General features: G+C 39.1%; 2 protein-coding genes and 1 non-coding gene across 3 annotated transcripts in view; 2 read left to right on the top strand and 1 right to left on the bottom strand.

Annotated features, from left to right (window-relative positions):
* Positions 1 to 2,399: 2,399 nt before the first annotated feature.
* Positions 2,400 to 9,256, top strand: LOC140930201 (uncharacterized). The gene is made up of 3 exons (XM_073379863.1): positions 2,400 to 3,133; positions 4,426 to 4,659; positions 9,125 to 9,256. Exons 1-3 carry the CDS (start codon positions 2,675 to 2,677, stop codon positions 9,185 to 9,187), a joined length of 756 nt encoding a protein of 251 aa, XP_073235964.1. The 5' UTR covers positions 2,400 to 2,674; the 3' UTR covers positions 9,188 to 9,256.
* Positions 9,257 to 10,453: 1,197 nt separating this feature from the next.
* Trnaq-uug (transfer RNA glutamine (anticodon UUG)) lies at positions 10,454 to 10,525 on the bottom strand. Its single transcript has one exon. It is a non-coding gene; the product is annotated as a tRNA-Gln (tRNA).
* Positions 10,526 to 10,595: 70 nt separating this feature from the next.
* The window catches only part of LOC140930200 (alanyl-tRNA editing protein Aarsd1-like), a 49,037-nt gene continuing 34,345 nt past the window's right edge, over positions 10,596 to 25,287 (top strand). Inside the window, exons 1-4 of the mRNA XM_073379862.1 lie at positions 10,596 to 10,856; positions 17,206 to 17,223; positions 19,120 to 19,261; positions 20,355 to 20,412. Of these exons, the coding sequence (XP_073235963.1) occupies positions 10,713 to 10,856; positions 17,206 to 17,223; positions 19,120 to 19,261; positions 20,355 to 20,412 (362 nt within the window). The 5' untranslated portion in view covers positions 10,596 to 10,712. The remainder of the gene's footprint in view (positions 10,857 to 17,205; positions 17,224 to 19,119; positions 19,262 to 20,354; positions 20,413 to 25,287) is intronic.

Raw genomic sequence — 25,287 nt, 5'->3', positions numbered from 1 at the left:
GACTTTCAGCTAGGAAATCCGAACAGATGAAAAGTTTTTAGGGGATAAAAATATGCCTACATCTACCGTTTGAATACTGAAATACGTTCAACAATGCTATGTTAAGTGGTTTTGAACCATATCCTCGTTGGCTGCCCCTGAGTGATAGAACATATAAGCAAGGTTAACACGCCACAATTTGCATGGCCTTGTGTTTTGACCGATTGTGGAACGAGTGGAACATAGGGCGCTTTCCATTTAGGGAAAAAAACCGGAAATTTCGGTGGTAGCAAAAGTGGAATTTCCATAGGCGTACGGGAAATTTTTTGCCAGGAGGGGCGGTAAACCATTTGCCCAAAAAATTCTCGCAAGTGTCCCAAATTTTTACAAAAGAGTCGAAAAGAAAGAGGGCCATATTCCAACAACATAGGCCGTACTGGCGTATGAAGGTGGCTCGAAAAGGAAAATCCCGAGGTTTGGCCGTTATCTGTAGAAAACGAAGCGCTTTTGACATGCAATTTCACCTCATAGTAGTTTTAATCTTTTTAAAAACGTGTGTGAAAGAAGATCCTGGAGATAGCTCTGTCCGATTGCTAGAAGGATTTGATTAGTATGTATCGCGGAGCTCTTGTTAGCGGTTTTGTAAACATTTCGGTCTACTTTAACAAATTAGCGATAGATTTTTTAAAAGAATTAAGATGCTTCTCGCAATTCAAACTGAGAATTAGTCAGCCACTCCTCCGTTTTCAGACCCACCCTGTTCTTCGAGTGGAGATGTTTCTAGAAAGATATGCGAAAGTTTATTCTAATCAATTCACGACTGGATAGCCCATTCCAGCTAGTGCAGTGCAGTACCGTGCCCAACAATAACAAAAAAAGAAACATGTAAATTACCAGGGGCGGATCCAGGATTTTTCTTAGGAGGGGGTGCACCACTAATTGACTGATGACGTAAAAAAATTTAAAAGCGAATAGGAAGAAGATGGCTTTTGACTAGGAAGTAACATAATGTGAACTGCTGAGAATACATATCAAACGATAGAGCAGATGTTGTATAATAATAACATTTATTTCTACCGCGCAAATTCAACTATACAGTTTTCAAATACGCCTTACAATTAAAGGTCTAAAAAATATACCTTACAATTAAAGATCTAAAAATATACCGTAAAAAAAAAAAATTACAAACATTACAACATTATATCAGAAAACGCTTTTTTACAAAGGTGAGTCTTCAAATTACGTTTAAAAACTTGAAAATCGGAGGTGCATCTAAGATCTAACGGAAGATTATTCCATAGTTTTGGTGCGGCGGCTACAAAGGCTCGGTCACCAAGAGTAGGGAGAGTCCTAAAGTTAGGATTTGAAAGCAGATATTTGTTATTTGATCTGAGGCTGTAGGAAGAATTAGGTTTAAAGTTAACGAGAGATGATAAATAATTAGGAGCTGTTCCATAGATTGCTCTGTGAGTGATTATAATAATCTTAAATTCTATTCTAAACGTTACAGGCAGCCGGTGTAATTCGTATAATATTGGTGTGATATGGCAAAACCGTGGTGCTAGATATAGAACTCTTGCAGCTGCGTTTTGAACACGCTGCAGTTTAGTGAGGGCGCAGTGGGGTAGTCCGTATAAAAGTGAGTTACAATAGTCCAATCTGCTTGTGATGAGAGCGTGCACTAATTTCTCGACAGATTCTATGCTTAGATATTTTCTGACACGTCTAATATTGTGTAGATGAAAAAAAGCACTCCTACAAGTTTTGGTTATGTTAAAATTCAGGTTGAAATGGCAGTTTGTTTGTGAAGCGACTGCACAGTGTTAATTAGAAAGCGGCCTCAGGTCATCCGGGGGGGTGCGCACCCCCTGCACCCTCCCCCTAGATCCGCCCCTGATTACTCATCACATGTTAGGCGATTCTGTCTCGTGTGAATGTAACTGGATTATTGCACCGACCTCAGGTTAATATTCAGGTCTTCAAAATAATTAAATAAACATGAAGACGTCTTTAAAAACAGGCTTTGCCAAAATTTTCTCTTGCTGCCCAAACAAATCTGAGTTGCAGCCCCCCTCGCCCCCCCGGCCCGTACGCCTATGGGAATTTCCGATTGGTAAAAAGTTGTTCCATTTGGTCGTAAACCCCGGTAAGTGGCGGTGCCCGACCGTGGACCAGGAACTGGTACAAACTACGAGAAACGTAAATGGAACACGACATTCTGTTCGGAAATTCCAACCGGGAAAACGGGACCATTTTTTTAGATTTTCCACTTTTTCTGGGAATTTTCCGGAGGGACGAACAGACGAAACGTGTTCCATTTACCGCCGTACTGGGAATTTCCTGAAATTTTGACTAAATGGCAAGCGCCCATAGTTACCAGTCTTTCCGTTCCATCCCAATGAACGCCTTTCAGTTTTTTATGGTGGACGTTCGCGGACGTTGGAAAACAACAGCAACATATCTGACAGATCAGCAAAAAAAGATCAGTGTCGTGAAAAGTGTAAAACGCACTATGAATAGCTTCTTCTTTTAAGTAAGGATTACCACGAAAGAATTAAGAAGCTGAACTTAATGGCAGCTTGACCTGCAGTACGAGTCGACACGTTCATTTCACTTGTTATCTGTTGATGAAGCTGAATTCTTGATAAACAGTGCTAATTCAAGTCCTCAAGAAGTGATTAAAAGCGCGAGTCTTATGATGGATGATAGTTTTTGCACTCAGACGGCAGAGAGGTATTTCTCGTCAAGTCTTGATATAGTGCACGTTTTTCCGACCGAAATAATGTTTCTGGTTTTTGACTGGTTGGACTTGGAATCTCTTTGTCTGTGTAGAAGTGTATCAAGAACTTGGAGAAAGCATGTGAATGGCTACTTAGGAAGTTTATTTTGCTTAGATTTTGTTCCCCATCAGTCTGTTCTGACAGAGGATGGGTTGAGACATATGCTAAAAAGTGTGAGTAATTTGCGAGTTCTTCATGTGGACAATTGTTGGCTGAGTGTGACAGAAGAAAATTTGTTTCTGATCGCTCAAAATTGTAGCAAGCTTTCTGTGCTAACGGCAAGTAGATGTAAAGGAGTGACTGATGTTGGTCTGGAAGCAATAGCGAGGCAGTGCAAAGAATTAGCAGAAGTGGATTTAAGCAGCTGTTTTACGGTGTGTGGTCTATCTTTATCTCAGTCCCATTGAACACAATCTCTAACCTCTTGTCTTTTCTCCTTAAGGCTGGCTTTTACTAGCGATGGAGTTGAAGTCGTAAACGCAGTCGTAAGAGCGCTTATGACCTAGTGGAAATCGAAAGTCAGAGTTGTAAGCGCAGTCATAAGCGCGATGGAACCGGAATCAGAATGATCAGAACATTTCCATTTTCTTCCGACTCCACTTACGACTCTGTTGCTTACGTTCAGCTTATGATCTAGTGCAAACCAGATTGTCAGAGTCGGAAACAGAGTCAGAAGGATAAACCAATCACAATGAACATTCCCACCATTTGTGATTGGTGAAGTTCTTCTGCTTCTGCATGCTTCCGACTCTGACAATCTGGTTTTCACTAGATCATAAGTGGAAGGTAAGCAATGGAATACTGTTTTCACTGGATCATAAGCTCTATGTTTCTGATTACGACTCCGACTCTGACTCTGTCACCAGTGAAAACCAGCCTTTACTGTTGCCTGAATTTCAGACATCCCTTTGGGTCATATACTCCCTCAGGGACATCTGAATTGACTTTTTTCATCTTTGTTAAGGACAACACCAACAACAACTTTATTGAAAAGCAATGAAATACATTTTAAACATACGCATTGGCTACATTTAGCTTAAGCTATTCGAGGCAGACCAATTAGCTTCTTTTAAATTAAAACAAATTGTTGTGGTCTTGAAGTGTCCTGTTTGTGTATTTATTTCATTTTTGCATGACCACCATTGAGTTTGATAATTAAATCATGGTGCTATACATGCAAATGATTTGTTCACAGTACTGCATGCAGTTACGGTTTGAATGTTTAACATGAATTATGATTTGAAAGTAAAGCAATTCTGTACTATGTAGACATATCGAGACAATATTTCTTTGCTTGCCAGTTGAAAATCGTGTTTTGCTTTTTGCATGAATTAAAGTAAGGGAGTGGTGATGTCACTGGACAGCATTTGCAGCTCTTTGATTCACATCCCTGAGGGAGTATGTGACTGAAACAGAAAGTCTGAAATTCAGGCTATCCTTACTGTGCAAGTTTCAAAAATGCTGGACAAAGGGATTGAACACCCTTGAGGTTTGGGTTAAGTTGGTATTGAACCCTCCCAAAATGACACCTTATTTTATTGGTATTATTTTTTTATTGGTCCTCAAATGAAGGTGTCCTTTTATTTAGCAAAAAAGAGACCTATTTTTGTGAAAAGTCCTCTTGGAAACTTCCAGCCTTCTAAATAATGCATTTTGTTCCACTTAGATTTCCGATGTTGGTATAATGGCTTTGAGTGAACAATGTTCATATCTCAAAGAAATGCACGTAAGTAGCTGTTATGGAGTGACAGACAAAAGCATTACTGTTTTAGCCCAGCAGTGTCTTGGATTAACAGAATTGGATGTCAGCTATTGCTACTACGTTACTGATCAGAGCATTAAACTATTTTTGTCCCCAAAGTGCAAGCTCAAGCTGCTGAGAATTAAAGGATGCAGTAAAGTAAGTATGGTGTATACAAAATAGATGTTTACCCCTGCCAGTATTTTCTTTTCTTTTAGTCTGTAATCACGTGTTTTCAAAGTCCACACAACTAGAGGTTTCAGCAACAATTTTTTTTTGGAGTCAGATTCAACAACAACTAAACTGTGTAGCAAATGATGCAGTAACTGAATCAATAGACTCCCATGGGAGGGAGGGATGGGCAACGTGCTTGCCCTACAAATATTACAGCTCTTAAACAATAGCTATGTCTCTTTAAATTTTTGTTACTACTACAACGTTCATTGTTTTTCAGTAATCAACTGCTTTATTTTAACATCATTCCCTTGACAATTCTGGCATAAGTGGTACCACTTCCGGTCCAGAATGGACTTGATGCCAAACTCAAAAATTCTCAAATTCCATAAATGCTATCTTTATTATTTCAAACACAGGCACATTGAAGGTGCATGAGCTGTTTTGAATGCTTCAGTGTAACCGTATCAACAATCTACCGTTTTAATCCTAAATTTAGACTATTTTTGTGCAAAATTGATTGTTACTGTACATAAATAAAAACGCGAAACGCTACGCCAGCTGAGTTGATCCTCATCGTATAGATTCACTTTCCTTTGTCTTTCCTTCGAACATCTGGTGCAAAATAAACAAATTGTTAAAGTACTATGAACGTCAACTGAATAAACGTTGCTCAAACTGCACAAAGTTGCACCAAACTGTACCAAGTTGCACCATGTTGCACCAAACTGCACCAAGTTGCACCAATCTGTACCAAGTTGCACCAAAATGCACCAAGTTGCACCAAACTGCACCAAGTTGCACCAAAATGCACCAAGTTGCACCAAACTGCACAAAGTTGCACCATGTTGCTCTAAACTGCACCAAGTTGCACCAAAATGCACCATGTTGCACCAAACTGCACCAAGTTGCACCATGTTGCACTAAACTGCACCAAGTTGCACCAAAATGCACCATGTCGCACCAAACTGCACTAAGTTGCACCAATCTGCACCAAGTTGCACAAAACAATGCACCAAGCTGCACCATGTTGCACCAAACTGCACCAATCTGCACCAAGTTGCACCAAACTACACCAAGTTGCACCATGTTGCACCAAACTTCACCAAGTTGCACCATGTTGCACCAAACTGCACCAAGTTGCACCAATCTGCACCAAGTTGCACCAAAATGCACCAAGTTGCACCAAACTGCACCAAGTTGCACCAAAATGCACCAAGTTGCACCAAACTGCACAAAGTTGCACCATGTTGCTCTAAACTGCACCAAGTTGCGCCAAAATGCACCATGTTGCACTAAACTGCACCAAGTTGCACCAAAATGCACCATGTCGCACCAAACTGCACCAAGCTGCACCAAGTTGCACCAAACTGCACCAATCTGCACCAAGTTGCACCAAACTACACCAACTTGCACCATGTTGCACCAAACTTCACCAAGTTGCACCAATCTACACCAAGTTGCACCAAACTGCACCAACTTGCACCAAATTGTACCAATCTGCACCGAACTGCAGCAAGTTGCACCAAAATGCACCAAGTTGCACCAAACTGCACCATGTTGCACCAAACTGCACCAAGTTGCACCAATCTGCACCAAGTTGCACCAAACTGCACCAAGTTGCACCAATCTGCACTAAAATGCACCAAGTTGCACCAAACCTCACTATCTTGTACCGAACTGCACCAAGGTTGCAGCAAACTGCACCAACTTGCAGCAAACTGCACCATGTTGCACCAAACTGCACCAAGTTGCACCAAACTGCACCAAGTTGCACCATGTTACACCAAACTGCACCAAGCTGCACCAAGTTGCACCAATCTGCACCACGTTCCACCATATTGCACCAAGTTACACCAAACTGCACCAAGTTGCACCATGTTGCACCAAACTGCACCAAGTTGCACCATGTTGCACCAAACTGCACCAAGTTGCACCAATCTGCACTAAAATGCACCAAGTTGCACCAAACCTCACTATCTTGTACCGAACTGCACCATGTTGCACCGAACTGCACTAAGTTGCACCATGTTGCACCAAACTGCACCAAGTTGCACCAATCTGCACCACGTTGCACCATATTGCACCAAGTTACACCAAACTGCACCAAGTTGCACCACGTTGCACCAAACTGCACCAAGTAGCACCAATCTGCACCAAGTTGTACCAAACTGCACCAAGTTGCACCATGTTGCACCAAACTGCACCAAGTTGCACCAATCTGCACCAAGCTGCACCAAGCTGCACCAATATGCACCACGTTGCACCATATTGCACCAAACTGCACCAAGTTGCACCAATCTGCACCACCTTGCATCAAACTGCACCAACTTGCATCAAACTGCACCAAGTTGCACCATGTTGCACCAAACTGCACCAAGTTGCACCAATCTGCACCAAGTTCCACCATGTTCCACCAATCTGCACCAAGTTGCACCAATCTGCACCAAGTTGCACCAAACTGCACCAAGTTGCACCAATCTGCACCAAGTTGCACCAAACTGCACCAAGTTGCACCAATCTGCACTAAAATGCACCAAGTTGCACCAAACCTCACTATCTTGTACCAAACTGCACCAAGGTTGCAGCAAACTGCACCAACTTGCAGCAAACTGCACCAACTTGCACCACGTTGCACCAATCTGCACCAAGTTGCACAAAACTGTACCAACTTGCACCAATCTGCACCAAGTTGCACCAATCTGCACCGAACTGCACCAAAATTCACCAAGTTGCACCAAACTGCACCATGTTGCACCAAACTGCACCAAGTTGCACCAATCTGCACCAAGTTGCACCAAACTGCACCAAGTTGCACCATGTTTTACCAAACTGCACCAAGTTGCACTAATCTGCACCAAGTTGCACCACGTTGCACCAATCTGCACCAAGCTGCACCAAGTTGCACCAATCTGCACCAACTTGCACCAAACTGCACCAAGTTGCACCATGTTGCACCAAACTGCACCAATTTGCACCAATCTGCACCAAGTTCCACTATGTTCCACCAATCTGCACCAAGTTGCACCGAACTGCACCATGTTGCACCAAACTGCACCTAGTTGCACCAATCTGCACCAAGTTGCACCAAACTGCACCAACTTGCACCATTTCTGGATGTTTGCTTTTCCAAACATTAGAATTCACGATTTTCTTTTTTCCAACGGTTGGAATTCTAGATATATACATTTTAAACAACTGATTGAATCTTGGATTTTTACCTTTTACAATTATTTGAATTCTAGATAATTGGATCTAAACATTTTTTAGAAATCCAGATAGGAGAGGGCAGTTAAGCAGTTTTAGAATTTCGTGCAAAAGGGGGCTTAAAATTTCCTGCCTTTCGTTGGGGGATGTGGATTTTTCCTGAAATAATTGCTTTATGTGACAGGGATGCTTGTCAAACTGATTAAACTATACATGTAGGTTGACCTCTAAATGAGGCCATTTGGGCCTCTCTAAAGCTTTATTTGAACCCTAGAAGAAACTTTTTTAAATAATAATAATAATAATAATAATAATAATAATATATTGATTTATATTATTGTAATAGCGTTAAAACCATACCCATATAATTCTAAAGCGCTAATAAAAGCCGACAAAAACTAACACATAACAAGCAGTACACTTAAAGAAAATGAAAATATAACACCACAATAACTGTACACAAATTGGGTCACTGGGCAAATGCTGAACGAAAGAAAAAGGTCTCTAGAGCCAGCTTGAAACCCTGAACACTCCGGATACTGCTGATAGCTGAAGGAAGAGTGTTTCACAGTGAGGGACCAACACGTGCGAAGGCCCTGTCTCCAAGGGTCTTGCACTTTGTTTTGGGAACCTTAAATACGTATCTTCTATTAGATCTTAAATTGTAGGAGCTTCTCCCTTTGAAACTTCAGTTAGCCAAACTACAGCTATATCAATCTTTCCATTATTCTATTGGCATGCCATAGTGCGCATCCGCTGACTGTGTCCCTTTAAACGGACTCTCAAAAAAAACGTAAACGAAAAAGCTAAGGAAGTGAAACTTGTGTTGTAAAAGGCAGAAAACATGTGAATGACCACAGTATGAGTGAAACACCGCAGGGAAAGACGGACTGATCAAAATCCCGAAAATCCAAACACTTCACGCTATTTCGCATCTTTTTGTTAGTAATAAAATCGTGTAAACATAGTGAAAATTGTAAATGCACAGATACCGAGTGTCCGTAACGCGGGGTTGACGATATATGAGAGTCGGTGACTCAGGACTCAGAAAAGTGTCTGTTCGTACAGCGGTGTTCCACTGTGCTTTAATCTGCAATTTACACCCCTATACAAAACAACAAACATTCTCCCTTTTTTAATGGAGATTCCCCAAACCCTCATTCCTAGATGGAGTCTCCACGTGTGTTGAAAGCCAGTGATGTGTTGTTATTCAAGTATAAATTTTAGCTCTTTTTATTTGCAGGTTTCTCTAGGATTGGTATCTCAGCTTATGTCAAATGGAATTGTTGTGAACAACTTTTTCTAATGTAGAGTTAACAGTGCTGGATCCAGACCTTGAGATGAGGTGCGGGGCTCGCTCATCCAGACCCTTTGATAAAGGGTCTGGATAATTGATAATTTTTTTCGGCCCTTCGAGCCTCAGTTTAGTCCAAAAATAAGGGGAGCCCCGGGTCCCCTGGGCCACTCCCCTGGATCCGCCACTGGTTAAGGTGCAAGACCACTGCAAAAAACCGTGTGCGATCAATCTTGCTCAACGTCGGATAAAGAAAGATCGCGATCAGTCAAAAGTAATGAAAGTATGATAATGCTTTTTACCGGGAGGCTGTCCAGCCCATTAACCTTTTTTCTTTCACAGAAAAGGTATCCCTTTTGTATTTATACCTTCCATTGAAAAATGGTACCCTCTTTTCACAAACCTATTTCGCTGAAACAGGAAGCCTTCTGCTCAATTTCGTGCAACGTTTAATAATGAAATAGCCATAAGACTCGTATTTTCAAAACATTTTAATTGAAGCACCTTCTAAATGCTTAAATTGCAGATCTTGCACTCCTTTTTTATATTTTAACGTGTGAATTTCCCTACCTTTTGATTTAAGACAGAGCCTCCCCATGTAGGGCATTATAGATAGTGAGCGCCCGGGACTTCTACACACATGACAAAACAAAATATGTACTCCTCTTTTTACTGGTAGTTAATTTTAATTATATGCTGGGGATTTTTTAGTCATGGTGTCATAAAAGATCTCTTTGTAAATCATTTTTCGGTTAACCTCAAGCTAGCACGCTACTTGTTAACATAAACATTCTTACAATTATTGCAATAAAAATATTTTAATAGGAGCATAATTATAGCCTGCGTGGGAGACGCACTCTAAATTTTCTGTTGGACCATACCAATGGTTTACGCGATAAATGTGTGTCGGTGACTCGTCCCCAGTCGTCTAAGTTGTCTCTACTCATATATTATTTACTGGGGAAGCGCTTGGGTTATGCGCGCGGGGAAGATGGGAAGGCGAGAGGAGGGGAGTCTCTCCCTTCTTCCTTCCCGTCATCCCCTTCGTTAAAGAATTCATTCCAGTTCCACGCCAAATACTAATAATGAGAGAGGACTGGGGACAAGTCAGCGTGTGTCGGCAGTCTACCACTTTTTATGAGAATAAAATAAAAAATTTTATTTATCAATAACTTGTTAGATTTGTGTCTGAATACAGTAAAATAGAAGTTAAGTAGCAGAAAGATGGAACGCTGGAGTAGAAAAATAATAAAAAAAGGAATATCGAAAAGTAAAAGTAGGTCCCACCGAGATTTGAACTCGGATCGCTGGATTCAAAGTCCAGAGTGCTAACCATTACACCATGGGACCTTCGCTAGATGGTGGGGGACAAATTTACATTTATAATTCTACCTTGGTAGAATTTTTGAAAATACCGCTGACAAGATGCTACTGAATGAGGAAATCACTGATGCTGCATCCTTTGTAACGTTCATCTTTCTTCCTTCGCTTAAACGCATTAATATCCATAAAATCGAGAATATTTCGTCAAATAAACATGGTATTCGCTTGCCAAAAAGACTCTTTCCTAAGAACGTTAAAGACAAAAGTGATATCATGCAAAGCCGGCAAAATCAACGGCAAGGAAGTGTTCGAAGTTGTCCTCGAAGACACCGTGTTGTTTCCAGAAGGAGGGGGACAGGTAAGAAGCTTACTATTTTTATAATTATTGTACTAATAAGAACATTTGGAGGTCATCTATTTGCCACCTAAGTAGAGAAAACATAATTCGCCTGGCAACAAAGGTATATGCTTTCTCAGGGACGTTCCATCGACCTTCTCGCTCAGACTGACCGGTTCATCAGGACGTTACAAATCAATATTTTCGATACTCGATTAAAATCAATAGTAATCGATCGAAATCGATTATAATTTATCGACTAATATCGACTTTTTGTGATTATCGATTTTATCGATTTCTGTAATTAAAGGATCGATTTTATCGATTTTGATCGAAAAAATCGAAAACATAAAACACATGTCAACAGACAATGATACCGCGCGCTAGTTCAGCTTCGAATGGAAAAATTTGTAACTTCCTGGGTTCATGCGGTTGCATGTTTGGAACAAAATATCGTAAAATTAAGATTTAAGATCAGTTAAGGCTTATTTGCAAATAGGTCCTTTATAACTGAATAATTTTACATGCTGTCTTTGGAAAACCTGACTTATGACTTCATAGATGCCTAGAAGAAATAAATTACACATAACGTAGCTATCATTTAAAATGTCATGTTGGGTCTTTTGGAACGTTCTCTTCTCCCCCTCCTCTGCTGGGAAGAATCCTTCAGTAGTCTTCTTTATTCAGACTTGGCTATTTTATAAGCTTATACAGATATGTGGAGATGTCAGAGAACTTTTATTGCAGTGTTTGAATAGAGTGTTGAATTCTTGAAAAAAGTCTTGAAAATTAATCTGCCCAGCAGTTTTCCAGACCTGGGCAAACTCTGGAAAATGGAGATAAATTCTGGATACTGGGGGAAAGTCTTGAGTTTTTTTTTTCAAAGTTACAAAAAGTGCTTTGTAAGTGAAATTAATGTTTCGTTGTGGTCAAATCTTATTCAATCTTGCCTGTATGTCTGCAGCACATCATGAGAAAAGCTTTCTCCATGCATTTTTCCAGTGATCACCGATTTGATAACCTTGAGTCTGGAAAAAGAAATACAGTAATTGTTTGGAAAAAAGTTTGGAAAAAGTCTTGAATTTTGTATCCAAAAGTCTGTACAAACCCTGTATTGACATCTAGCACATAACCAAAAAACTTGAAGGGCTATGCCAAGGCTTTTACTCGACAGCTTGACAGCTAGCATCCTCGGAGACCCAGGGGCAGTCAGTCAGGTCGGGAGAAAAGGTGGGACAAACGTTTTCAAGTATGGGCGAAAGAGACCCTGGGTACCGACTCTCACCAAGCTATTTCCAAAAATTCAAGCAGATGTCGGCTCCTGATTGGGCACAAAAAATGCTTTCTATTATTGTGCCCAATCAGCGAACAGTTTCTCTTGAGTTCTTTTTGTGAGTTTGTATATGACGGCTATTGTTTCAATCACGGCTTGTGTAGCTCATGCACCAAAGAAATGCACCCAGTCAGGAAACTTTCAGTTTGATATAAAATCCTCATCTGATTTCAAAATACTGTCTGCCCAAAAACTAAAGACACTTCTCCAAAAATACAAGCTTGAGCTTACAAGTATTCACGCTTGCAGTGGTCACGTCGTGGTTAAATATTAGGGAATTTTAAAAAGATACCACGATTGCTGACAACTACAAAAACGTCGCATGGAAAAAAGAATTCACATTTTTTCACTTTCTATCGTGATTATTCCAACTCGCTTACTTTGTCAAATAGAACTGCAGGGTTGTCAAAAAAATTTTAAGTAGCAGGAGAATAAGAGAAGGTAGCCGGCATGTGTTTTCCCCGGTGTCGCCGGTAGGGAAAGACATCACTATTGATATAAACAGTTCAATCCAGGTTAGTAGCAGCTGTCAAACATTATAGCATCGATACTACATCTGAATTACTAAGTGAAACTTTTGGTGGAAGCATGCAAAGAAGCCGGATTAAAAGCGAGAGGCAGCAAAATTAAATGCAAATCACAAAACAAATGGTTCGATCAGAAATGCGAAACAGAAAAAGAAAACTTGCAATCCCTTGGGAAGAAAATTCCTCATAACATTAATAATTCAGAACTGAGACAACTACTGCAAGGCAAAAAGAAGAGGTTCAAACAAACTTGTAGACGGAAGAAATGGGAGTCTAATCAGCAAAGGCATGTCTAATATTGATTATGCAGAACTTCAAAGAGAACTGGTGACAAATAGGAAAAATCTTTAACTTAGGAAAAAGAAAAACACATGGAGCTGAAGCAGTGAGTATGGAACAGTTTTATAAACTAGATTCGGAGCACTAAAATTTACTCTATTCATGCTACCCCGATAGAAACTACGCCACAAACTGAGAAAACCAGGTTTTCCCAGGTGGGGGAACACATTTCACTAGGGATATGTGTTTCCCAGGTGGGGGAACACATTTCACTAGGGATATGTGTTTCCCAGCCAGGGGAACACATATCACTAGGGATACGTGTTTCCCAGGTGGGGGGATGCATATCAGTAGGGATATGTATTCCTGTGTAGGGGAACACATATCACTAGGGATATGTGTTTCCCAGGTGGGAGAACACATATTCTTGTATATATTCACTAGCAATATCATTAGCTCTTATACTCATTCATATTGATGTACAACTTTTATATTTCCTTAGTTTTATTTATTTTGTACGTAGACTTTGTATATTCTGAATCTTCTGCTTTTTGTAATTTTGATTTAGATAGAGGGCCACAAGTTTACTAGTTTCTGTAACTATTCTGTGCTACCCTCTTTAAATAAAGTGTATTATTATTATTATTATGTCACTAGAGATATGTGTTTCCCAGGTGGGGGAACACATTTCACTAGGGATATGTGTTTCCCAACTGGGGGGACACATATCACTAGGGATACGTGTTTCCCAGGTGGGGGGATGCATATCAGTAGGGATATGTATTCCTATGCAGGGGAACACATATCACTAGGGATATGTGTTTCCTAGGTGGGGAACACATATCACTAGGGATATGTGTTTCCCACGTAGGGAACAGATATCACTAGGGATATGTATTTCCCAGGTGGGGGAACACATATCACTAGGGATATGTGTTTCCCAGTTGGGGGAACACATTTCACTAGGGATATGTGTTTCCCATGTGGACACATATCACTAGGGATATGTGTTTCCCAGGTGGGGGAACACATATCACTAGGGATATGTTTTTCCCACATAGGGGAACACATATCACTAGGGATATGTATTTTCCAGGTGGGGGAACACATTTCACTAGGGATATGTGTTTCCCATGTGGGGGAACACATATGACTAGGGATACGTGTTTCCCAGGTGGGGGATGCATATCAGTACGGATATGTATTCCTGTGTAGGGGAACACATATCACTAGGGATATGTTTTTTTCCAGGTGGGGAACACAGGGACCGCGCAGCAAGTTTTCGAGTGGGGGGGTAAAGAAGAATAAGTGAAGGAAAAATTTCGGGGGGGGGGGGGCGGGGGGGCATGCTTGTGGATTTCTATTCAATTTCTCTAAAGTGACGGAGAATGCTAATAACGATAAAACTATTGATTTTCTCCACATCTTCAGTGATGTTGCTATCAGGTCTGAAAATTCACCATCACTAAATTGAAATATCATAGATTGTTATGTTCTACTACTGATATCAACCTTTAATTACTATAAATAAGCCAGAAATCCAACAATTTTGCTTGAGCTGCCTTGAACTCAAGGCTGTATAATTACTGAGCAATTATTGGACGAGGCTGAGTACGATATGAAGAGTTATGCAGATCGAGGGGGGTTATCCGTCAAAGCCGAAGGCTTGAGCCAGGTGGATAACACCCTCCGAGATCTGTATATCTTCATATCATACGAAAGCCGAGTTCAATAATTGTTTAATTATTCATTCAAAATATTTACACGGCAAAACAAAACGGTAACTGAAAATGATTTAGTGAATGAAAATCCAATTATAGAACAGATTCAGAAAAAAGTAGCAAAAATTATGCAGAGTTTATTCACCAGATAAAGAAGGTTTTCCACTTTGTTTGGAAAAGTAATCAGAAATTTTAAGAGATCTCTTCTTTGCATTAATAGTGGTATGTGAAGTCTCGTTGTTCGTATTTATGTTGCCGTGTACCATGTGCACTTCTTTGTTCATAATAACCGCCGGATTGAATGTTCCTTGATGACCAGAGCTATACACAATTCTGCGGTTTAAGTACTGTCGATGACAAAATGTTTTTATAAACAGACCGCGTTCAAAAAAACTTCCAATTGGAATGTTCAACGAGCCGTGAAGCCTGACATCAAAAGACGGACTTCGCGCTGATCGAGCTAAAATCAGGATGCACAATAACAAGAGAAACAATAACTTCATGATCCTCCAAAAATCAAGGTTGAAACTAATAAACAATTTGTTTGAGAATGGCCTTATAAACTAAACCCAGTTATTACTTTGGATCGAAATTGACCAATTACGAAACAACGCGTTTTCCTGAGAGGTCCGCAGGAAAAAGAAGCTATTTAAAAGACGTTTACCTCTGCTAGGTTAAAAGCGAAAAAATATTTTACAATTGTAACGACTAATGCTTCATTCTGTCTATTTATTTGGGCATTTGTGTTTGCCAGTGACTCTGGTCACTTTCGAATTAACGATTTTTTGCTATTTTTCACTCCGTTACTTTTGTTAAATTATTTTTTGTTTAATTTATTTTTATTCTTACAAAAAAAGTGGGGGGGCTAAACCCCCCCCAGCCCCTCGCTCTGCGCCGTCCCTGGAACACATATCACTAGGGAAATGTGTTTCCCACGTAGGGGAGCACATTTCACTAGGGATATGTGTTTCCCAGGTGGGGGAACACATTTCACTAGGGATATGGGTTTCCCAGGTGGACAAACACATATCACTAGGGATATGTGTTTCCCACGTAGGGGAGCACATTTCACTAGGGATATGTGTTTCCCAGGTGGGGGAACACATTTCACTAGGGATATGGGTTTCCCAGGTGGACGAACACATATCACTAGGGATATGTGTTTCCCAGGTGGGGGAACACATATCACTAGGAATATGTGTTTGCCAGGTAGGGGAACATATATCAGTAGGGATATGTGTTTCCCATGTAGGGAACACATATCACTAGGGATATGTGTTTCCCAGGTGGGGGAACACATATCACTAGGGAAATGTGTTTCCCACGAAGGGGAACACATTTCACTAGAGATATGTGTTTCCCAGGTGGGGGAACACATATCACTAGAGATATGTGTTTGCCAGGTAGGGGAACATATATCAGTAGGGGTATGTGTTTCCCACGTAGGGAACACATTTCGCTAGGGATATGTGTTTCCCAGGTAGGGGAACATATATCACTAGGGATATGTGTTTCCCAGGAGGGGGAACACATTTCACTAGGGATATGTGTTTCCCATGTGGGGGAACACATATCACTAGGGATATGTGTTTCCCACATAGGGGACCACATTTCACTAGGGATATGTATTTCCCAGGTGGGGGAACACATATCACTAGGGATATGTGTTTCCCAGGTGGGGGAACACATTTCACTAGGGATATGTGTTTCCCATGTGGGGGAACACATATCACTAGGGATACGTGTTTCCCAGGTGGGGGAACACATATCACTAGGAATATGTGTTTGCCAGGTAGGGGAACATATATCAGTAGGGATATGTGTTTCCCACGTAGGGAACACATATCACTAGGGATATGTGTTTCCCAGGTGGGGGAACACATATCACTAGGGAAATGTGTTTCCCATGTAGGGGACCACATTTCACTAGGGATATGTGTTTCCCAGGTGGGGGAACACATTTCACTAGGGATATGAGTTTCCCAGGTGGGGGAACACAAATCACTAGGGATATGTGTTTCCTAGGTGGGGGAACACATATCACTAGGAATATGTGTTTGCCAGGTAGGGGAACATATATCAGTAGGGGTATGTGTTTCCCAGGTAGGGGAACATATATCACTAGGGATATGTGTTTCCCAGGAGGGGGAACACATTTTGCTAGGGATATGTGTTTCCCAGGTGGGGGAACACATATTACTAGGGATATTTGTTTCCCAGGTAGGGGAACATATATATTTCACTAGGGATATGTCTTTGCCAGGAGGGGGAACACATTTCACTAGGGATATGTGTTTCCCAGGTGGGGGAGCACATATCGCTAGGGATATGTGTTTCCCAGGTGGGTGAGGGAACACATATCACTAAAGATATAATCTTGGATTAAATCTTTACGAAAGAATGTGAATAAATCAAAAGCGGTCACACTTTTGGGTTCCTTGTTGGCATTTAAAGTTTTATGTCTTTTTGTTCTTGCATAATGTGGATGGCAACATCATGGATGTTAACAGCCTGATGATCGAGGAACGGTAAGGAATGACTATAACTCTAATTTATAATACATGTACATATGTACCTTTAAACAGTAACAGGAACATTAAATCTTTGCGCTTTACTCCCATAAGGAGGTATCAGTCTTTTTGCAATAAAGGTCATTTAATATTAACCAATAATGGCATTAGTGATACACTCAAAATAAAGTAATCAGAAAATTCTCTTTTAAATTATGCTTTCAATCATAACATTGGACATAAGATTAATAATATAGCTGATTCAATAAAAGTTGCTTTGGGCATTGGGAATTGGGCACTAGGGAGCTATTGTTTGGTGGTGCTCAAATGCCCAGTACCCAAAGCTTTGTTGAATCAGCTTTATATTCCTATGATCTTGCAAGAATTGTTTTTGTCTACCGTTAATTTTTTATGGGCATTAAAATTACAAAAGAGACGTCCTTAAATGAAATACATTAAGGTAATAGCTCTTGTCACAATAAATTGTACCCATCACAAAACATCAGAGGTGTTGGTCATCTTCCATTTAGTTCATTGCTTGCAAACCAAGGGCATTCTATCCTCTAAGTTGTCTCTTGAAAGATATAATAGCTTGTGTTGTGGTAGTCCATTTGGAATCAGTCTGTGCTCATTCTTCAGAAAAGTTTAATAAAACACTACTCATAATTATCTCAATCATATGCCATGATTAGTCAAGCAAGTTTTGACATAACAATTTACAATAAGCTTCCCCTGCTTTATTATACATGCATTAATAAATTGACTGTTCTGTCTTATATGGCACAATTATGTTACATCATGGTGGAAAAATTACTTTAATGATAACAGGGAATGAATTCCAGCACAATATTAAACAACCATACTCTAGCTGTCATATAGAGTTTGTGAAATATTAAATAATGAGATTTTTGAGGTTTTTCCTTCCATCCATCATTATTAATGTAGATTTCTTTTTGGTGCCCTTGAGTTTGTTTTTTAAGGGGAAAAGGGTCCATACAGCTTAACCTTTTCAGCACTAGGAGTGATTTCTCCTTCCAATATCTATACATTATAGGAATTAATTAATTAGTTAATTAATTAATTAAGTGATTACCAAAGGAAAACTACTTGGATTTTTTATCAAATACTCTTAAGTAATTCTTTAAAGAAGTGTATGGAGGTCAGTCTAGAGAACTTGTATGTGAATTTTGGGGCTTGCAGGGTTGATTCAGCCATTGTTTGTGACAAAATTAGATTGTAAATTTTACCATTGTAATCCTTAAGGCATTTTAGATAAGATTTAGTGCATAACTACCATGTGGCACAATTTTTTTGTAGGTTCTTATTTGCGATTTTTGTGATTTTTCCAGCGATCCACAAAAGTACGTTCCAGTAAAAAAAATTACATTTTTCCCACTAAAATTTAGTCCAGAGTAATTCTATAAATAATCTAACTTAAATTTGCCACACAAAAATACAGTTCTAAGAAATCGTGTCCATTTAATTAAACAGACACAAATTCGTAGTGTTGTATTTTGGTGTAGCAAATTTAAGTTAGAGTAGATTTAAAGACTAAATTTTTTTGGGAAAATTTGTCTCTTTTGTTCAGAAACAAAACACTGTATGATGAATTACTGGTTTTAAACAGCGTGTCGCACTCTGTAGTATTGTTTGAAAATATGTGTTTCTATTGCACATACTCAATAAAAACAAAAATATTATCAATGCTGGGTCCGGTACTTTCTGAAAATCACAAAAATTAATTCCCGGCAAAAGAAAAAGAAAATCTGTCTTATTTATCACAAAAACTAGTCCCCATAAAACAAAGCAAAAATCGCCAATCTGCAAAAATAAACTCCGCCAAAAAAATTCGTGCCACACCATAGCACGCATAAATTTGATTCTGTTTTAATTATCATTGGAACCTTTGCCTAGATCAATGGTATTGAGGTACTGAGAGTGTTAAGGCGAGGAACAACTGCAATCCATTATGTTTGTGAGGAAATTCCAGAAGGCTCTGAAGTGGATCTTGCTATTGACTGGTCACGGAGATTCGATCACATGCAACAACATTCAGGCAAGCATTTCTACATGATTTCATCTCTGCTTGTAGGCCTCTCTCCTTTGCATAGGTTCTTTGCAAGTTATTCCCGTGAAACTAGTAATGATTAAAAATATAATGATTTTGTTACGTCTGCCTCCTGCATCACTGAGCCATAAAAATCCCCAAAGACGCAAAATAATTCCTGGCATGCGTACCATAGGACAATTGGGTAACCTGTAAATTTTCAGCCGTATATCTCAAAAGTAGCGATTGCAACAGCCGTGGAGTATTAGAAGGATTTGTATGAGAGAAACATCTTTCGCCACCCAGTCACACTTGAATGGTTTTCCATACATATCCTTGTAAGTTTTTCCTTAAGAATTACCGCGCTCAAATTTTCTTTCAATTCATAACAGGCAATTTGAACCCTTAAATGGGTAAGGGAAATATTTAACGGCCGTTAATTCTCAGAATTTATAAGGACGTGTATGGATTAGGGAAACCGCTCAAGCGTGACTGCAGGGTGGCAGGAATTGTTTTTCTCATACAAATCCTTCTAATTTTCGGCGGCTCTTGCAATTGCTACTTTTGAGATATACGGCTGAAAATTTACAGGTCACCTAATTTTAATATGCTCTTTCAGCTCGTGCTAACAATTTTTTCAAAAGTAACCTGCGTTTGTGTTGACTGAAACTTGATCACATGATCAACTAATACAACAGGCCTATTAGTGACATATGAGTGATGCTTCCTCAATAACCTGCCTAGTCCCTGTATAGTGTCTTCCCTGGCCTTCTTGGTCAATGCATTTCGGTGACGTATCATTGCTCGGACCACGTGACGCAAAACGCATAAGCCGTGTCGAAAATGAGACCTAGGAACTAGGCAACTAAATAACCACCAAACTTCAAAACATTAGGTAGGCTTTTTCATTTTTTGCTTTTCTGTCCTGATCATTTTTTAGGCAGTGACACTCTTGTTAAAAAGTTTCTGTATATAACCCAGTGTGGTACTTTTTAGCCAGATAATTAGCTACTAGTCGTAGTTTACAACTGATAATTACACATATCTGTTGGACCTATCGTACTACATAATTATAATCTTTGTTATGTTATCTCTTTTTAAGGACAACACCTAGTATCTGCAATCACTGAAAACAAGTTTGGCTACGAGACAACCTCATGGTAAGTAAGACTGCGTGATTTCCTCTGCAGTGTTTATAGTTACTGTAACCCCTTGTCACCCCCTGTAACCCCTTGTAACCCCCTGTCACCCCCTGTAATCGCTTGTAACCCCTTTTCACCACCTGTAACCCTTTGTAACCCCTCGTCATCCCCTTGTAACCCCTTCTAACCCTTTGTAAGCCCTTGTAACCCCTTGCCACCCACTGTCACCCCATGTAACCCTTTGTAACCCCTTCTAACCCCCTGTAACCCCTTGTAACCCCCTGTACCCCTTGTAACCCCCTGTATTCCCATGTCATAAATCGTGAAAATAAATCGTAAAAAAAAGATTTTCGACGTTTTATCTAGCAAACAAGCCTTTCTGAACAACAAAAACATCGGTTTCAAAAACCCGCAAAATTGTCATTTTTGCAAAGGGGTTAGTCCATGGTTTTGGTCAAAAATTTGAAATTTTGTGAACGTTTCGTTTTATGCAAAATACACCCAGAAAAAGTATTTGGTGACGTTCTGGTAAGAAAACAAGCCTTTGTAGACAATATAAACATGTATTTAAAAAGAAGGGAAAATTGGCATTTTTGCAAAGGGGATAGTCCATGATTTTGGTCAAAAAGTTGAAGTTTTTTCATGTTTTGTGTTTATCAAAAATAGATCGAGAAAAAGTGTTTGCTGACGTTCTAGATAAAAAAGAAGCCTTTAAAGACTATAAAAACAACCGTGTACGAAAAAGGTAAAATTAGAATTTTTCCAAAGGGGTTAGTCCATCGTTTTGGTCAAAAATTTGAGATTTCTTCAACTTTGATTTTTATGCAAAATAGACCAAGAAAAAGTATCTGGGAACGTTCCAGTTAGAAAAAAGTTTCTATAATCCTTTGTAACCCCCTGTAACCTCTTGTCACCCCCTGTCACCCCCTGTCACCCCTTTTAACCCTTTGTAACCCCTTGTAACCCCCTGAAACCCCTTGCAACCACTCTTAACCCCCTGTATTCCCATGTCATAAATCGTGAAAAAACGATTTTCGACGTTTTATCTAGCAAACAAGCCTTTCTGAACAACAAAAGCATCGTTTTAAAAAACCCACGAAATTGCCATTTTTGAAAAGGGATTAGTCCATGGTTTTGATCAAAAATTTGAAATTTTGTGAACGTTTGGTTTTATTCAAAATACACCCAGAAAAAGTATTTGGTAACGTTCTCGTTAGAAAACAAGCCTTTCTAGACAATATAAACATGGATTTAAAAAGAAGGCAAAATTGGCATTTTTGCAAAGGGGATAGTCCATGATTTTGGTCAAAAAGTTGAAGTTTTATCATGTTTTGTGTTTATCAAAAATAGATCGAGAAAAAGTGTTTGCTGACGTTCTAGATAAACAAGAAGCCTTTAAAGACTATAAAAACAACCGTGTACGAAAACGTAAAATTAGAATTTTTCCAAAGGGGTTAGTCCATCGTTTTGGTCAAAAATTTAAGATTTCTTCAACTTTGATTTTTATGTAAAATAGACCAACAAAAAGAATCTGGGAACGTTCTAGTTAGAAAAAAGTTTCTATGATCCTTTGTTACCCCCTGTAACCCCTTGTCACCCCCTGTCACCCCCTGTCACCCCTTGTAACCCCTTGTAACCCCCTGTAACCCTTTGTAACCCCCTGTATTCCCATGTCATAAATCGTGAAAATTAATCGTGAAAAAACGATTTTCGACGTTTTCTCTAGCAAACAAGCCTTTCTGAACAACAAAATCATCGGTTTCAAAAACCCACAAAATTGGCATTTTTGCAAAGGGGTTAGTCCATGGTTTTGGTCAAAAATTTGAAATTTTGTGAACGTTTCGTTTTATGCAAAATACACCCAGAAAAAGTATTTGGTGACGTTCTGGTTAGAAAACAAGCCTTTGTAGACAATATAAACATGGATTTAAAAAGAAGGCAAAATTGGCAGTTTTGCAAAGGGGATAGTCCATGATTTTGGTCAAAAAGTTGAAGTTTTTTCATGTTTTGTGTTTATCAAAAATAGATCGAGAAAAAGTGTTTGCTGACGTTCTAGATAAAAAAGAAGCCTTTAAAGACTATAAAAACAACCGTGTACGAAAAACGTAAAATTAGAATTTTTCCAAAGGGGTTAGTCCATCGTTTTGGTCAAAAATTTGAGATTTCTTTAACTTTCATTTTTATGCAAAATAGACCAGGAAAGAGTATCTGGGAACGTTCTAGTTAGAAAAAAGTTTCTATAATCCTTTGTAACCCCCTGTAACCTCTTGTAACCCTTTGTAACCCCTTGTAACCCCTTGTAATCCCCTGTAACCCCTTGTAACCCCCTGTAACCCCTTGTAACCCCCTGTAACCCCTTGTAACCCCCCGTATTCCCATGTCATAAATCGTGAAAATAAATCGTGAAAAAACGATTTTGGACGTTTCATCTAGCAAACAAGCCTTTCTGAACAACAAAAACATCGGTTTCAAAAACCGACAAAATTGGTATTTTTGCACAGGCGTTAGTCGATGGTTTTGGTCAAAAATTTGAAATTTTGTCAACCTTTGGTTTTATGCAAAATACACCCAGAAAAAGTATTTGATGACGTTGTGGTTAGAAAAAGGGGCCTTTGTAGACAATATAATCATGGATTTAAAAAGAAGGCAAAATTGGCATTTTTGCAAAGGGGATAGTCCATGATTTTGGTCAAAAAGTTGAAGTTTTTTTATGTTTTGTCTTTGCGTTAGTCCATGGTTTTGGTCAAAAATTTGAAATTTTGGGAACGTTTCGTTTTATGCAAAATACACCCAGAAAAAGTATTTGGTGACGTTCTCGTTAGAAAACAAACCTTTGAAGAAAATATAAACATGGATTTAAAAAGAAGGCAAAATTGGCATTTTTGCAAAGGGGATAGTCCATCGTTTTGGTCAAAAATTTGAGATTTCTTCAACTTTGATTTTTATGCAAAATAGACCAAGAAAAAGTATCTGGGAACGTTCTATTTGGAAAAAAGTTTCTATAATCCTTTGTAACCCCCTGTAACCCGTTGTCACCCCCTGTCACCCCTTGTAAACCTTTGTAACCCCTTGTAACCCCATGTAACCCCTTGTAACCCCTTGTAACCCCCTGTATTCCCATGTCATAAATCGTGAAAATAAATCGTGAAAAAACGATTTTGGACGTTTCACCTAGCAAACAAGCCTGTCTGAACAACATAAACATGGGTTTCAAAAACCCACAAAATTGGCATTTTTGCACAGGCGTTAGTCCATGGTTTTGGTCAAAAATTTCAAATTTTGTCAACGTTTGGTTTTTTGCAAAATACACCCAGAAAAAGTATTTGGTGACGTTCTCGTTAGAAAACAAGCCTTTTTAGACAATATAAACATGGATTTAAAAAGAAGGCAAAATTGGCATTTTTGCAAAGGGGATAGTCCATGATTTTGGTCAAAAAGTTGAAGTTTTTTCATGTTTTGTGTTTATCAAAAATAGATCGAGAAAAAGTGTTTGCTGACGTTCTAGATAAAAAAGAAGCCTTTAAAGACTATAAAAACAACCGTGTACGAAAAACGTAAAATTAGAATTTTTCCAAAGGGATTAGTCCATCGTTTTGGTCAAAAATTTGAGATTTCTTCAACTTTGATTTCTATGCAAAATAGACCAAGAAAAAGTATCTGGGCACGTTCTAGTTAGAAAAAAGTTTCTATAATCCTTTGTAACCCCCTGTAACCCGTTGTCACCCCCTGTCACCCCCTGTCACCCCTTGTAACCCTTTGTAAACCCTTGTAACCCCTTGTAACCCCTTGTAAGCCCCTGTAACCCTTTGTAACCCCTGTATTCCCATGTCATAAATCGTGAAAATAAATCGTGAAAAAACGATATTCGACGTTTCATCTAGCAAACAAGCCTTTCTAAACAACAAAAACATCGCTTTCAAAAACCGACAAAATTGGTATTTTTGCACAGGCGTTAGTCGATGGTTTTGGTCAAAAATTTGAAATTTTGTCAACCTTTGGTTTTATGCAAAATACACCCACAAAAAGTATTTGATGACGTTCTGGTTAGAAAACAAGCCTTTGTAGACAATATAATCATGGATTTAAAAAGAAGGCAAAATTGGCATTTTTGCAAAGGGGATAGTCCATGATTTTGGTCAAAAAGTTGAAGTTTTTTCATGTTTTGTGTTTATCAAAAATAGATCGAGAAAAAGTGTTTCCTGACGTTCTAAATAAAAAAGAGGCCTTTAAAGACTATAAAAACAACCGTGTACGAAAAACGTAAAATTAGAATTTTTCCAAAGGGGTTACTCCATCGTTTTGGTCAAAAATTTGAGATTTCTTCAACTTTGATTTTTATGAAAAAAAAGACGAAGAAAAAGTATCTGGGAACGTTCTAGTTAGAAAAAAGTTTCTATAATCCTTTGTAACCCCCTGTAACCCGTTGTCACCCCCTGTCACCCCCTGTTACCCCTTGTAAACCTTTGTAACCCCTTGTAACCCCCTGTAACCCCTTGTAACCCTTTGTAACCCCCTGTATACCCATGTCATAAATCGTGAAAATAAATCGTGAAAAAACGATTTTGGACGTTTCACCTAGCAAACAAGCCTTTCTGAACAACATAAACATCGGTTTCAAAAACCCACAAAATTGGCATTTTTGCACAGGCGTTAGTCCATGGTTTTGGTCAAAAATTTCAAATTTTGTCAACGTTTGGTTTTATGCAAAATACACCCAGAAAAAGTATTTGGTGACGTTCTCGTTAGATAACAAGCCTTTGTAGACAATATAAACATGGATTTAAAAAGAAGGGAAAATTGGTATTTTTGCAAAGGGGATAGTCCATGATTTTGGTCAAAAAGTTGAAGTTTTTTCATGTTTTGTGTTTATCAAAAATAGATCGAGAAAAAGTG

This window comes from Porites lutea, chromosome 3 (assembly GCF_958299795.1).
Source record: "Porites lutea chromosome 3, jaPorLute2.1, whole genome shotgun sequence".
In the NCBI taxonomy this organism is placed as follows: Eukaryota; Metazoa; Cnidaria; class Anthozoa; order Scleractinia; family Poritidae; genus Porites; species Porites lutea.
The sequence above is the reverse complement of the archived record's forward strand: the minus strand, read 5'-3'. Positions and strand labels throughout refer to the sequence as shown.